The 15,654-nt window shown below is 42.1% G+C and overlaps 1 protein-coding gene across 2 annotated transcripts in view; it reads right to left on the bottom strand.

Annotated features, from left to right (window-relative positions):
• The window catches only part of TNIK (TRAF2 and NCK interacting kinase), a 415,220-nt gene that overhangs the window by 64,575 nt on the left and 334,991 nt on the right, over positions 1–15,654 (bottom strand). For both annotated transcript variants that reach the window (XM_027111864.1, XM_027111873.1), the window contains exons 13-15: positions 13,036–13,146; positions 10,819–11,007; positions 1,606–1,770 (exon numbers count right to left, since the gene is read on the bottom strand). In XM_027111864.1, the coding sequence (XP_026967665.1) occupies positions 1,606–1,770; positions 10,819–11,007; positions 13,036–13,146 (465 nt within the window). The remainder of the gene's footprint in view (positions 1–1,605; positions 1,771–10,818; positions 11,008–13,035; positions 13,147–15,654) is intronic.

Genomic DNA, 15,654 nt, shown 5'->3' with positions numbered 1-15,654 from the left:
AAAAAAAAAAAAAAAAAAAAAAAAAAAAAGTACCCAATGTTCATTGCGGCACTATTTACAATAACCAGGTCATGGAAGCAACCTAAATGCCCATCAACAGACAAATGGATAAAGAAGATGTGGTACATATATACAATGGAATATTACTCAGCCACAAAAAGGAACGAAATTGGGTCATTTGTAGAGACGTGGATGGACCTAGAGACTGTCATACAGAGTGAAGTAAGTCAGAAAGAGAAAAACAAATATTGTATATTAATGCATATATGTGGAACCTAGAAAAATGGTACAGATAACCGGTTGCAGGGCAGAAATTGAGACACAGGTGTAGAGAAAAACATATGGACACCAAGGGGGGAAAGCGGTGGGGTGGGGATGGTGGTGGTGGGATGAATTGGGAGATTGGGATTGACATGTATACACTAATATGTATAAAATGGGTAACTAATAAGAGCCTGCTGTATAAAAAAAAATTAAATTAAATTTTAAGAAAACTTGAAATTTGCTGCAGTTATGGTTGCAAATTGAGTCTGCTTATAACCATGGTTTATAATTGGCATGATTTCTATTAAAAAAAAAGAAAAGTACGCCATGGAAGGTTAGGCCTGGACTCATATACAAATAAAAACAAACAAGTGCCAAGCTGGCTGGTACTGAAAAATCTTGGACCTCATATACTAAAGGCAAACTTAAAACCAAGACTCCTTGATTGTATCTACTCTTAAACTCCAGTTCAAATAGCATTACATATTTCAAAGGTGACCTCAGAATATTCTGTGGAAGTGTTAACACAGGTGGATACCTGGAAGAAGTTTAAGACATTTGGGTGAAAACATCTATATTACCTTTATTTTTCATCTAATTTCATACTTCATTTCAATTCCTATTTCATTTTTGGTATATATAAAATCCTCTAAAACTTCCAGAAACTTCCTCCTTATCTAAAAGTGGAGATATCTTCTTTTCTTTTCCCAATAGCTTAAAACAATGGTTCTCAAACTTCAAAGTGCATCAGAATCACTTGGAGGCTATTAAACTCCAGATTGCCAGGCCCCAACCTTAGAGTTGCTGACCAGTAGGTCTGAGGTGGGCCTCAGAATCTGCCTTTCTACCAAGTTTCTGGCTGATGCTATGCTGCTGGCCCAGTGACCACACTTTGAAAACCACTGGCTTAGAAGACACAATTTTACTTAACCTAGTCCATTTAATTTTTTCAGTTTCAGGCTCATGTGAAAATCCCAAGGAACAAAAGATAATATAATAGTTTATACGTATCAAAGGTCTACACAAATGTTAGTTTTGGTAATTATAACTAAAAGGATGCTCGTTCTGACCCGGCAGGAACTCCCCGGGGTCTCCAGAGAGGCAATTTACCAAGAAGTGACTTTGTGGTTGGCTTAAAGTTAAGGATGGTGCTTTTTTCTTTCTTACTCCTTCTGCTGCCTTTCACATTCAGTGGGGTCTCCTATCTTACTAGAGATTTGATATTAAAAGCCATGACTTGGCTGGACCCATGCCTGAATCCATGTTACAACTTCCTGGGCTTTTATTAGACTTTACTGTATACCTGTTGAAAAAAGCCAGTGGAATGAAGGGAGGATGTACCTGGGGATCTACTGGTCTGAGCATGGGGGGTGTCCGAGCAGGCTGAACCCCACTGATGCTGAAGGACTCCGACCGCGGGGGCAGGTTGGGGTCTGATATCCTGTTGGCAACCTTGTGAGGCATGGCAGGGGAACTCTGCCGGTTGAGCCTTGACCGTTCTTCTACCTAGAAGCCAAAAAATGAAAAAAGAAAGAAAGAAAAAAGAGTACCTCAATGGATGGAAGCTGATTTACTTCCTAGTTACGATTTTCTGTAGTCACCTGCACAGCCATTTTGTATCCCTCTGATCAAATCACTTTAGAAAGCTGAAGCTCTCCCTATCTGCTCTGCATCAGAAATTTGCAAAAAGCTCTTTCTGTCAGAGTAAATACTAGCGTGAAGAACTCACAGAACACTTAAGCCATCATCCTTCCATCACCCATTATCTCGTGCTATTCCGTTGGCTGGGAATTAGGGATCTGCTTAAGAGTTTACCGTGCCTTAGTTGGAACACCATCCTGCTAATCGGTCACAAAGCCAGGGGTCAGTGAGGGAGAGAGGTAACTACGGCGGGCATTACGATTGCTTGGGGAAAATAGAAAACTGCTTTGAGCTGACTCATGGGACAGGGCAGGAAAGAACACAGGAGGGCTGGCAGGAGGATGAGCTGAGCGTACTCAGCGCCACTGATTTCTTCACATGCCCTACTCATGGGCAAGTGGGCCTCTCATTCAATAAGCATGGCCTGTCTTATTTTTTATTTATTTATTTTTGCGGTACATGGGCCTCTCACTGCTGTGGCCTCTCCCGTTGCGGAGCACAGGCTCCGGATGCGCAGGCTCAGCGGCCATGGCTCACGGGCCCAGCCGCTCCGCGGCATGTGGGATCTTCCCGGACCGGGGCGCGAATCTGTGTCCCCTGCATCGGCAGGAGGACTCTCAACCACTGCGCCACCAGGGAAGCCCTGGCCCATCTTAAACGGACTTCCCGTATCATTTTCTTTTTTTTTTTTTTAACATCTTTATTGGGGTATAATTGCTTTACAATGGTGTGTTAGTTTCTGCTTTATATCATTTTCTTTTTCTCTCTTTTTCTCCCTTTCTTTTCGGGTGTCTCTCCCAGCTCTCTAGAATACACTGTCCCAGCGCCTTCTTTCCATTCCAGCCTGGGCTCCACTACCTCCCTCTACCCTCCTCCTGTTTCTCCACACATGGCACTCATTCTTGCTACTCCTCCTCTCCTCTCCCTCCTCCAACCCTCTCTCCTTTCTGGACACTTCATTTCCTTGTCATTCCCTTTCTGCAGAGTCTCTCTCAGCCCAGAGGGGATAACTGATCAGAAGTGCTTTGCAGGGAAGGCTCTCTTTACAGGCAAAAGTTACCCTTGGTAACTTATTTGCTGCAGACAGACTGTGGCAGAGGACAAATTAAAGGAAATTTTAGATAAACAAAATGTACACTGCAAGACATGATTTAAAATCTTCGACAGCTTTAAGAGGTCTAGCACTTTTCTTCCAGGTCCACCTTGTCCTGCCCTTTATTTCTTTAGGGTCAATTTGACAGTTGTAATTTCCAAATTCACGGGGGCAATGCACCCTACCCTGATGGCCCGTAACTCTCTTCTGCTTACTCACTATCTTTGTGTTGCAAGAGCCTGTCATGGAACCCACATGCAGGTCCTCAAGACATATTTGTATGTCTCAGCGAAGAGCTTTTTTTAATCTATTTTACTTCCTGATTTGAAAGGAAAATTCAAAAGAGCTATTCTTTCCCATCCTCCCTACTTTATTTTGAATCTTCCTAGAGTCAGACTCAGTCTCATACACAAAATCAGTCTGTTTTTAAAACTCTCAAATCAACTACAAACATGTTAACATGTTAACATGTGCCATAGTGTAGAAAACCACCCTCTTGCCTCTACTTAGCGGTAATTTGAACACCTCTTCCCTGACCGTGGCTGTGCAGGGTACATACAACTGGCATCTAGTTGACTTTGGTTTGGTTTGGTTTGAAATTCCATGTCCCAGAAGCTTTGGTTTGGTTTGGTTTGAAATTCCATGTCCCAGAAGCTTATCACATACCAAATAAGATTAGCTGCAAAAAGCCAGGAATATAAACCAGAACATGTATACTTTGTATGTGTATGTGTGCAAAGTACTACATCAGCAACAATGGGCTATTATTGCATTGAGCAAAAGGAAATAACAAAGCCTGAATTGAGATAAGACCACAAAGAAGAGAAAGTCCTGCAAAGACAACCACAGATAAACTGAGACCAAGGCATGCAATGTATTGCTTTTCCAAATACTAGACTCTTTGAAAAGAAGGTGACTATTTCCAGATGACTGGAATTAGTCAAATATTAACCATTTTCTTATTTCCAGGGAAGATCATTAAATAGATAAATCACATGTATAAGTACCCCTCACTATCTGAACTCTTACCATCCAAACCATTGCTGTCTGAGGTCAGGAATCCAAGAGGTTTGGACTCATTTTCAGATAAATACCTGGCTATCCAAACTATAGCCACTTATTACCTGACATTTAGGAACCAAATATTATAAGGGAGTGAAGAGTACTTGCTATTATTGTTTTTTTAGCTGTAAAATATCCTCAGACTGTTTTAAACCCACATTCAGAAACAGCACATTAAAAATAAAAGTCTGTCCCCCGAGACTCCATCTTGAACAAAGAAATTATATTTGAGATAAAGAATTTTTTTGGCAACTGCCAGTAACAAGGCTCCAGTAAAGGCAGCACCTTTGTCTCCAATAGGACCGTGGGCCACACGGGCCCTAAAGCTGTTGTTAGAAATGAATGGGGCACAAAGTGGGGTGCTAATTTTCACAGGCAGTTAATGGGTTTGATTAGTCAAGTGTAGCTATCACTCATGTACTTCTAGTAACATTTGCTATGCCTTCTCTAAGTTAAATACTAAATCCTACCATGACTATGTTTCCGTTTGTGCCATCATAAATATATGGTGTGAATAATCTATTGTTATACTCAGCAGATTATTTCAGGATAAGTCCAATGTGGTGAAATTTCCTGGGTTGAAGTTTGTCCAAAGAAATTTGAAAATCTATGTGACAGGTGTAACAATGAGGCATCTGGCTACTTTGTCTCAAGAAAATCTGGCCCTAAAGTCTTTAGGAAGAATAATGCTGCCTGCTGCTTTTGCACCAAAGGGTATTGGAGCAAATATATCAAATTAAACATCCAAATAACAGTTTCAAATGGACAGAGGGGAAGCTGGCCCTTCTGCTTATTTTGCTACGGGGCAAAGGCCTGTCTCCTGATTCATCACATCTTATGTCTACTAACTGAACAGTGAGTGAGACAAAAAAGAAGGTGTTTTCCCCCAGATTAAGAATATTTTGTGATTAAAAACTCGCTTACAATCAAGATATGTTTCAGTCTGCCTTTCATGATACTAAAAAAAAAAAAAAAATCTATTACCTGAGTCTTTGCTCCAACCTCTTGCTGCCAAGAAGTTGTGAAATATCTTAAGTACCACCAAAAAAGAGTGTTCTAGTAGCATCAGATAAACAGTGTCAAGGTGCTAGAGCATAACAACGAGACATTTATAACAAAGGATTTCACACTTGACGGGATTATCAATAAATACAGAGAACAATACTAGGAGAGACTGATCAATTTTACTATAGAATCAGGTTTTTTTCTTATTAAAAGGATCATTTTAACATCAAAACTAAAATAACTTTGGAGAGGTTTGGAGAAGCTCCACAGAAATGCTGTACTATTTATTATAGCATTACGGGGAGAAAGAAAAAATAACTGTGGTCTCAGAAATAAAATTCTGCTCCAGGCAGGACTGTGTTATCCACTGGGTACTGAGAGTGATGTCTAAGGCCTTTGAGATATATAAAAGTTGCATGAATACAGACGACCTGAAAAGAAACACGTTAATTACAGGATTTGAAAAAATTTCAAAATAAATAAAAATACACTGAAACATGTATAAGTGTAAACATTATATCAATGTCAACTGTTAAATTGTTTTGTACATTTGAGAACAATTTATAGCTTCCAGTGTCTCACTTAGCAATCATGAATGATAGCTGCTGAGAGAGAACTTCAAAACAAAATTATGGAAGTAATTTTTTAAATGTTGACAACAAAATATATTTACTATGTCATATGGGTGCATTTTAATAATACTTTATATGACCGTAGGGTCTGTGGGGTTTACGAAGCTCTTAGAAGGCCTGCCTTAAGAGCTAATACGTGGTGAATTGAACACAACCGTATGGGAATATTTTTTCCCCAACTGGACAAAACAATTTGATTTTTGTCTTTACTGGCAATGTTGGAGGAAGAGAAAGAGGTCCAATGATTTTTAAGTCCTCGTTAGGTACTCTGACCCTGCACTCACTGGGCACATGAAGAATTGAGTCACGCTGTCTTTTGGCAAAACCACATGGGCAGATGGCTGCTGAGTAAGACTGGTGCTATCCCTTCTCTGGGGCACCTCTGAGGACAGGGGAGGCTCTCATTCATAGGGAATGCTTAAAATGTAACCTCGTCTAAAGATAAGGGCCTGGACTAGTTTTCCAAGATCTACTCCTAACCACTGATTGCACAGAAAAGTACAGATCCTCATGTGAATGGAGCACATAACTTAAAAGTAATGAGGCAAATCTTTGGCAAGCTGAGATGGGAAATTAAAAAGTGTGTATCTATCACCGGGGAGAGGTAAGTGGAAGAGATGGGAGATGCATGTGAAATCCCAACCAGAAACAACAGAGGCAAAACACTTATTCCTTGTGGGCAACAATGGCCTTGGGAGCAAAATAGAAATATGTAGAATCATGTATTTCATTTGCATTTGTACAGCGCCTACAGTTTCAATGGCACATTCACATACATGGTTGCCCAGGATCCTCCCAACCTTGAGACAGGAAGTACAGGTGGGGAGGCTGCACCTCAGGAAGACTATGAAACTTCCAGGTCACAAAGACCGTAAGTGGAAGAACTTGAACTCAAACAAGCTCTTTCCTATTTCCTGTCAGGTCTCTCTCATGCTAAATCTTAAGAGAGATAATCAGAAACTGAGGAAAGACAGGAAAAGAGCCATAAACTCTCTAAATAGTAATATGGGACCTCATATATAAAATAATTCATATAAAACAAGTGGAGAAGAGTTCTTATGTACAAGGATTTCAAAGTCCAATGGGCTGATGGGATATAAAGAGACATCCTGGCCCATCATTTGCCAAATAAAACCATGGCCAGATGACTGGCATGCATCAGAGAGAAAGAACATGATGAAGTGTTAAAAAAAATATTAAAATACCATCTCATGCAACACTCATGTAGACAGAGCATTCTGTCACTGCTGTGTGCTGGTGAAAATTAAAAAAAAATTATTGCCAGGCCGAGACAATCACATGCCATTATAAGAAACAGGAATCTGTACCATTAGAAAGAAAGGGCATTATAAGAAAAGGAATATCCATCTTTCAAAAAGTGCCAGTGGGAAAAAAAAAAACCTTCAAATTTTGCTGATGTTTAACAGAATATCATATGGATGTTTTCACAAAACAAATCTGACTTCCATTCCAATCTAGAAATGGCAGAGAATTTGAAAGGGGTGAGAATGCCCCCCACTCCTCCTTTTAATGGAGACATTAATGTTCCTTTCTGGCTGAAATCTGAAAATCAAAGTCAATGTAACATTTAGGACAACTAGAAAACTCAGTAAAAGGAGAGAGAGAAGAGCTCAAGATTTGCCAATAACCAAGTATTTTCATTTGTTCTTACCACATCCGACAGATTAATAAGAAAGGAAATGAGAAATGTGATGATTTATGTTTTACAAAATGAAGCAACGAAAACACAGAGGATGAAACATTATAACAATATTACACTGCTAATGAAAAAAATGTCGATTGGAAATAAGGAAAAGTAAGTGGATGGAAAAGTAATCAAAGAAGGAAAAACCACCCTGATGAGAAGGTATAGAGCTGAGTTAGAAAACAAATATGGGAGCAGATTACAGAAGAGGCTGCTGTGGGTGGAAGATGGCCAGGTGGTGTCTTCAGTGGCATATGGGGCAAAAAAGCCCAGACCCTCTATCACAGGAGACCATGGTATAGCTGCTGCCTACCCATCCCTGGTGAGGATATTTTCAAATTATATCCTCGCAGAGGATGCCTTTGAAAAAGAAAATGGTACCTTTTATTCTACCTCCAAAAGAGAGTTTAACCCAGGTTCTTTTTATTGGTTGATAATTAAGATACTGCTGAGCTAGAAATTCTGTCCATATCTAAAGTCTTGAAATGTATTTCACTGTCTGGCTACTTTCAACCCCATCTACCTCCTACTATGAAAAAAGAAACCTGTAAATAAAGCTCTAGAAGAAAAGTTCATACATTGCTGATTAGAATCATTGAGAGATCAGGAAAATAAGGATTCTCACACTCATTTTTATTCCCATTTTAAGAAGTGGGTGTTAAAAAAATGATGAATTAAACTAAAGCAGACAACTATTTGTACTTATTTGTATACCAGTTGCTCCAATCCCCAATTTAGCACCGTCACTCATTCTATCATCTAAATGTTTCATCTTTCTTCTAAAATATGAATACCCACTCTAAGACTTGGGAACTGGTTCATGGATAGGTGGTTAGTTGGAAGCTGGATTATGTTAAACACACCCAGGAGGATAGTATTAAGTCTAAAATCCTAAAAGAATGTTCCCACATGTCTAAAAGTCCATGAAGCCCAAAGGAAGAACTCCAGCTGTCAGGAAGCCAGGGACCTTGGAAGATGTCACCCACCAGAGGTGGCCCAGACTTAGGATGGCCCGGGAACCTCACATCAGGTGTGCTTGATGACACAGCCATGCTGTCTGCACTCCCACTGGCTATGTTTCCTTTGCTGCTAGGAGCCTGGCTGAGAAGCACAGGGGAATTAAGAGGTCTACAAAACTGCCCTGATGATATCTGCAAAGATTTGCCCCCAGGAACGGCATGGCTTCTGAAAGCTTGGGAACTGTGAATTAGTTCTGAAGAGAGAGGACAGGCCAGGAAATTTAATGATGAGGACAAATAGTAATTAGAAAAAAATGAAGTCAAAATGTTTAAGTTCAAATCAAAACATGCTGGGTAGAGGTGGAAAGAAGGAAGTGGAAACTGCTTTATGTTTCCCCCCCCTTTTCTGGTACATTTGTGCATGAGGGAGCTGCACAAGGGACAGAAGAAATTCTGGTATGCTCTGCAAGGTATCATGGTCTTCTCCAATGGGATCTGTTGGCATCCCTTTCCTAAACTCATGCTTGGGGCTGGGAGCACTGAAGGTCAGGTGGTCATGCATCAAAGAGAGGTCATTTAGTGATGCAGTACTTCTTAGAGGAGTCGAGGTACTTGTACGGATGCATGAATTCATGCCCCTCCTGCCCCGAGGTACACATGAGTCTCTAGGGCCCTCCTTACTTGCTGTAATGGACAACTGGGGGCTCATCACTTTGGAGATGCTGGGAGAGGACACACAAATGACCTTAAGTCCTGACTCTTGAGCTGGGCTACATCTTTGGGAGCGAGATCGCTTCGTTGATCTCACTGTGGTCCTTGAGGCTCGCTGAGGCTTCAGTTGCTCTTCAAGACCAAGTCTAATAGGATAAGCTGGTCCACCTTTCTTCCATGAGCGATGCTCAAACAGGGGTCTTGATCTGGAATCATTAATTTCTGCAGGTGCTACTGGCATTAGCTTAGGAGAGGCTAGTTTCTCAGCCTCTCAATACCTGCCATGATCATGAGCTGTGAGTCTGGCTTAGCTGAGGGTTTCAGCTTGATGTGGCTAAAGAATGGTTTAGCAGTGGCTGAAGGTGACACATCTCTGCTAGCCAGGAACCACATCAGCTGCTGTTGAACAGCATAGTGATTGCGCTTAGCTGGAAGAACAGGGGGTTTACTAAGGGGTTGGTGCTGTGCCTGGGAGTAAGATCACAAAATTGAATTACTGACCTGGGAGAAAGAGGCAGTTGTTACAGACATAGGTAAATACAAATCGCATTCATAGACTCTAAGGGAAAGTGATGAAAAACGTTCTTGACACTGAATGACTTTTCTCTACAGATTTAGTTTTTAAGTTTTCAAGGTTATTAGTTTTGTAAAAATAGTATAAAATCATTATAAAGGATTTAAACATAAATAAATAAAACATAATACATAAAAGTACTAAAAAGTTTAAAGAAAAAAACTCTATAGTTTCTACTTCCCATAAACAGCCATTATTAACATTAGGACAACATAATTTCAAGCATTTTCTATACATATGTAAGATAGAGAAGAAAATTAAAAATTATACAAATAGGATCTTACGTAAGAACTCAGGTTCTGGTAATATTGTAGTCTAGATAACTTGAAATAAGCTCTAGCTATAAATATCTGAAGATACTAGAAGAAAATGCAGAGTAATATAAATCACCCTTTCAAATGACTAGTTATGCTCACAAGAAAATAAAGGAAATCATTAGTTGCCACATTAATGACAGAACTGAAAACCAGGGTGTCAGGCATATGAGATGACACAGCGACTTCCTAGAAGGGTTGTTGATCTTGGAGAGAATTATTATTTTGTTTGTTTGCCTTACTCGTTTGGTTACCACCCTTTTTTTCCTACTATTCAAATAATTTTTAATGAGATTTTTAAATAGCTCATCACAGAGTCAAGTTCCTGAAAATTCTTTCTTAGTCTAGTAGTTGAGCAAATTGAGGACCATTACTTTGAAAGTATTTGCAAAAGAAATATAAATGACCTCTGACCCGATAAGTGAACCACAATCACAAGTCTGGGTCCAACTGTGTGTTCACTGTTACTACAGAACATGGAATGTTAGTGACAATACTAATGATCACTTTTAGGGTCTAGGTATGGATAGGAAATGATCCTACCTAGAATTCCTTAAGTCTTAAGTCATATTCTTCCATGAAAAAGTCACTAAAAATCCTCCTGCCACAAACTCAATTGGATTCCAATAATGAAAAGGATTTTCTACTTCCTGTTGTTACTTACAAAAAGAAGAACAAATGGATTAAGGTAGAGAAATAATGTTACAGTTCTTCCCAAAGCAAAGCATGTGTGTCTCATAATGAATTATTTTCCAACTTTGTAGCACTAGTTTAACTCTCTGTTTTACTGGAGAAACTCATTATGGCCAATTTCTCCAATACAGCACAGGTACAGGCTGTACTTGCTCGCTGACTTACCTCCTTGGCCCACGCTGGTTTCTCACTAGGACTCATCCCTTCTTTGTAATGGTACAGTGGCTTCTTCTCCACAGGCCTCTGCTCCTGCCGCTGATGCTGCAGGGAAACCAAGTAGTCTCTCTCTTGCTTTAGCTGTCTCTGTAGTCTTTCTGCTTGTCTCTGTTCTTCCAACTGTTTGCGCTTATATTCCTGCCCAGATCAGGAAAGGAGAACAAAGAAAAGGCTAAATCACCATACGGAAACCATTGGCCAGTACCAGTGAAGCATGCAATGGAACCAAAAGAGATGATAAATAACAAAGGACCTTAATACCAACAGAACCACAAGAGGACATCAGGATGTGCCATAGAGATGAACTACAGCCTTGGGTTAGCGTCTGCACAGAATGTGGCATTTAATGAAAACACCACTGTTTTAACGGCAACCCCTGCAGAATACCACCCTTTGCAAAGTGACTTGCCCTTGGTGAATTGTAACCAAGAAAGTGGCAATAATGAGGACATATGGATGGTCAGCACGCAACCCCTATAAGGAACCGTCCACTTCCTGGTTTAGTAATTAAATCGTTCAAACATGTACAATTAAAAAAAAAAAAACATGTACAATTAAGTACAAAACGAAATAAGTACCTAAAGATACTGCCTAAATCATCTTTTGTTTAACAAAACTTGGACCAACGAAACCATTAGCAAAAACCACGTACAGGCTAAAAAAATATCACAGTGCCACTGAATAAAAAGTTCAGTTAAAAAAAAAAGATACACCAAGAAGCTCATTTGGAGAGCAGTGCAGTAATAATAATAAAAAGTACTTCAAGTGGAAGCCGTCTGAGCAGGGCACACAAAATGTTCCCATCATAAGGGTAAAACTAATAGTCTGCAAATGAAATATGACTACAGAGCTGAGCGGGTTCTTACGGAAGAGGAGCGCTTTGCTGTGATTGTATTCCAGCATGTTGCAAACGACCTCAAACATTACTCTGCAATAAACACAGTGGGTCTCAAAAACAGTCTGAACTTATAATAAGGCTGGATTCATGTTAAAGTTTCACAAATAGCTGGAGTTAATAAAGAATGCATAACAAGTATATTAAACACATTGACTCAGCACACTGGGTCAGGAAACGAATTAAGTTTTAGGAGATTTTCCAGGTCCATGAGGCTTGGAGGATCCCCTCCTTCCTGACTGGCAGTTAGAGGAGACCACACACATACACACACACACACACACACGCGCGTGCGATGAACACAGAGCAGGTCAGCTGGCTTGGCTTTCCCATTACCAGAAGTAGAGCTTGTTCATGCAGTAGCTGCTGCTGCAAGATCTCTAACTGTCTCTGCTCCTCCTCTAACTGTCGCCTGATGTACTCCTGGAGAGGTAGGTGGCAGAGAATTCAGAGGAACACAACGAGAGAAAGAAAGAGAGAAAAAGAACCGGTAATTTCAAAGGTGACAAGAGCTGCCAAGTGAAGTGTGGAAGGAAGGAGGGGAAAAAATACCCAGACGCCTCCTCGCTAAACAGGAAAGGTACCCCGCACCGAAGCAAAAGCGTTTCAATGCAGTCAAACGCACAAGCCCTCTACCTGCAACTGCAGCGGACTGAGATGGCTCAGTGCTTTGCTGTTAGTTACTCTTTGGTTTGGAGAACCGAGCTCTATTTAAAAACTTTTCATGACAGGTTCCCTCTTTAGGGGCTACCTGAAATTAACAATGCTATAAAGTTCAGAGGCTCCTGTGCAAGCAGCAGGGGTAAAATAATGGTTGAATGCCATCACGCACTGCCTTTATAACGGAGCCGTCTTGCAGTTCCACTGCACTGTCAGAATGGGATTCTAACAAAGAGAGAAAGGGCCCGCATCGATGGCTCCAAGTCCTGGAGACCAGGGTTGCCTGAGTAGAAAAGCTCTTCTGAAGCAATGAAAGGGGAGCACTTGGCTTGTGTATCACGCGCCAGTGCTACTTTCGAAGTAGATGCCCAGGGTTGGGAAAATCACGAGATCCAGGTGCGTCAGGGGACTTCGGCCTGGGGAGGAAGCCAGGCTGAATGAGTGGGCTTTGCCAAGGTTGTGCGTTTGACTTTTTGAATAGGTGAGAATAGTTGCTTGAGAAAGAGTAAAAACCTGCTTAACCTGAGCAGACCCAAGAGCAGGTGACCCATAGCCCAGAGGCGGCTGGTGCTGGCGCTCCCGTGGGGCCGCCTGTGGGGCCCCAGCTGTACCTGCTCGTGCTCCGCGCGTCTCCTCTCCTCCTCCCGGCGCATCTGTTCCTCGTAGTGCCGCCGCTGCTCCCTCTCCTGCTGCTTCCGCAGCTCCTTCTCTCGCCTTTGTTGCTGTGGGGCGACAAGCAGACAACCGTGAAGGGAACGGGCAGTGGCGAAGGGTGTCGGGAAGCCAGCAGGGAGAGCTGCAGGACCGTGGTTGTGAGCTCTTAGCGACATGCCTGCATGCCTGAGGGCTCCTCGCCTATGCCATTGGGGGACGCATTGGCCAGGATGGGCTGATAGAGAGCAATTCGGTGTTTACCACGCAGGTGGGCTCCCCAGGTTTATACGTCTCCCAAGAAGTTCACATTCAATGCGTCCTCCCAGTGGGCTGATGAGGGTTTCCAAATCAGGGGTAGGTAGAACACGGATGTATAATCAGTTACTTATTATGTATCATCAAACTGTTTGTGAGATGCTACAGGCTTTAAAGCACATTCGCAATGTTCATGCCATTCAGTCTTTTGGACACCATGTAGGGCAAATGTATCAAGAAAGCAAACACCAGGGGCTTCCCTGGTGGCGCAGTGGTTGAGAGTCTGCCTGCCGATGCAGGGGACACGGGTTCGTGCCCCGGTCCGGGAAGATCCCACATGCCGCGGAGCGGCTGGGCCCGTGAGCCATGGCCGCTGAGCCTGCGCATCCGGAGCCTGTGCTCTGCAGCGGGAGAGGCCACAACAGTGAGAGGCCCGCGTACTGCAAAAAAAAAAAAAAAAGAAAAGAAAAGAAAAGAAAAGAAAACAAGAAGGCAAACACCAGAGAAGGGAAGTGACATGTTCAAGGCTACACAGTAACTGTGACTGTGGGCAAAACAGAATCTACTGACTCCCACCTGGTCACTCCACTTTCTGATAGACCCTGCTGCCTTTCTGTTTTGGGGAAGTCACTTTTAAGTGTCAATTTCAACTTGTCACTCGAGTACGATGTTAAGCTCAGGAGCCACCATCATCTCATACAATCATTATGCCTCTGAAAGTGGACGTCACGGCAAGCACCTTTCATGCTTTATCCCATTTCATCTGCACAAAAATCTTTTCAGGTAGATGTAATTAATACTACTATCTCCTATTTTAAATGAGAAAACAGAGGCACAGAGAGATTAAGTAGTTGTCCGAGGTCATGCCCACATTCAAGGTCATACTCAGTAAGCGGTGGAGCTTGATTTCAAAGACAGGCAATGTGACTCCAGTCTGAACTCAATTAATACAGAAGATGAAGAGGCAACAGGAGTGACAGATCATAATTAATCCAGTCCTTCATTATATTCTCAGTAAGGAGAATGTCTTAGGAGTAGTGACTGGAGCCAAGGTTTCCTAGGTAGGGATGGTACCATTCCCCAGTCCTTGGGGCATCTGGCATGTGTGGGACACTCACACATTACAAAGTGTTTCCCCGTACCACACGCCAGTAGTGCCTCTTTTGAGAAACGTTGCAGGCCCTTTGTGTTGGAGCCCCGTACTGGCACTAGGATTTCTTCTTCCTCAAATACAAGGTTCGAGGGGCCGATCAGAGGGTCCATTCCCCTGTAACAGTCTCAACAGCACTTCACTGCCTTGCTGAGGAAGCATGAGGTATCCAAAATAAAATGGGCTGTGACCGTATCTCACTGAGAAGTTAGCTCTATAAAACCTGGGAAACATCTTTCTAGGACAAAAACTCTCTGTCCCAAGCCCAGCTAAACCAACCACAGATAGTCAAAGAGCCAAAGAAGCCCACGAATGAGGTGGCCTTCCTGATGTGGCTGGTGCCTGCAATCCTCCAGACCCGCTCTCTTCCAACAGTCTCTGAGGCTTGGGAGATAAACTGCATCTTTTGAAACTCAATGTCTATCGCTTGCAGATGAAGAATTGTTTGTCCACCTTAGATTGTAGGCCATGGGGAGCCGCTGGAAGTCTATATGCCATCAAATGCCATGACCAAACCTGCATTTTCAAGGGGGCCCCTACCCACCACGGGATGGACAGGACTAGAAGCTGAAAATGCAATGTGAGGCCATTCTATGGATCCAGACAGAAAATGACAGGGCACCCATGAGCTAAGCAAAGGCAGCTGGAGAATCCATGTTCGTAATTGCTGCTGAGAGGCAGTCAAAAGGAAGAAAAACTAAAAACTATCCGGATTTCCAGTCATTCCAACGGGACTGTAGTGGACGCCAACTTAGAAGCAGAAATTAGAATTAGGCCAAAAATAAAACGGGCAGAATTTGATGACTATGGGGTGCGTGAGGGTGAGTGGTGAGTGAAGTTCCTGCCCCAGGAGCATGGCAGGTGGTGTGATATACAAGTTTAGGGATGGGAATGAGGGGTGTGCTGGGGGGCAGGGATGAGTCAAGTTCCAGACACGTGATTATTTGTTTTACAGAAAAATAACACAGGAAGATGCGAGTAGAAAACATCATCATAGGAACTGACTGAATAATTTGGATTACAGACCCAAAACAGAGATATTTCCAACACTCAACCGAAGTGAATCAATGTCAGCACAGAGAATAAAATAATTATGTGTACAGATCTGGCTCCTGGCAGGAAACAGCCCTAATTTAGCTAACATTTCAAGTTTTTTACTCCCACCATCAGT

The sequence above is a fragment of the Aethalodelphis obliquidens genome, unplaced genomic scaffold, assembly GCF_003676395.1.
Source record: "Aethalodelphis obliquidens isolate GAN/ISIS:26980383/991018 unplaced genomic scaffold, ASM367639v1 scaffold1, whole genome shotgun sequence".
Lineage (NCBI taxonomy): Eukaryota > Metazoa > Chordata > Mammalia > Artiodactyla > Delphinidae > Aethalodelphis > Aethalodelphis obliquidens.
This window is presented reverse-complemented; position numbering and strand designations above follow the sequence as displayed.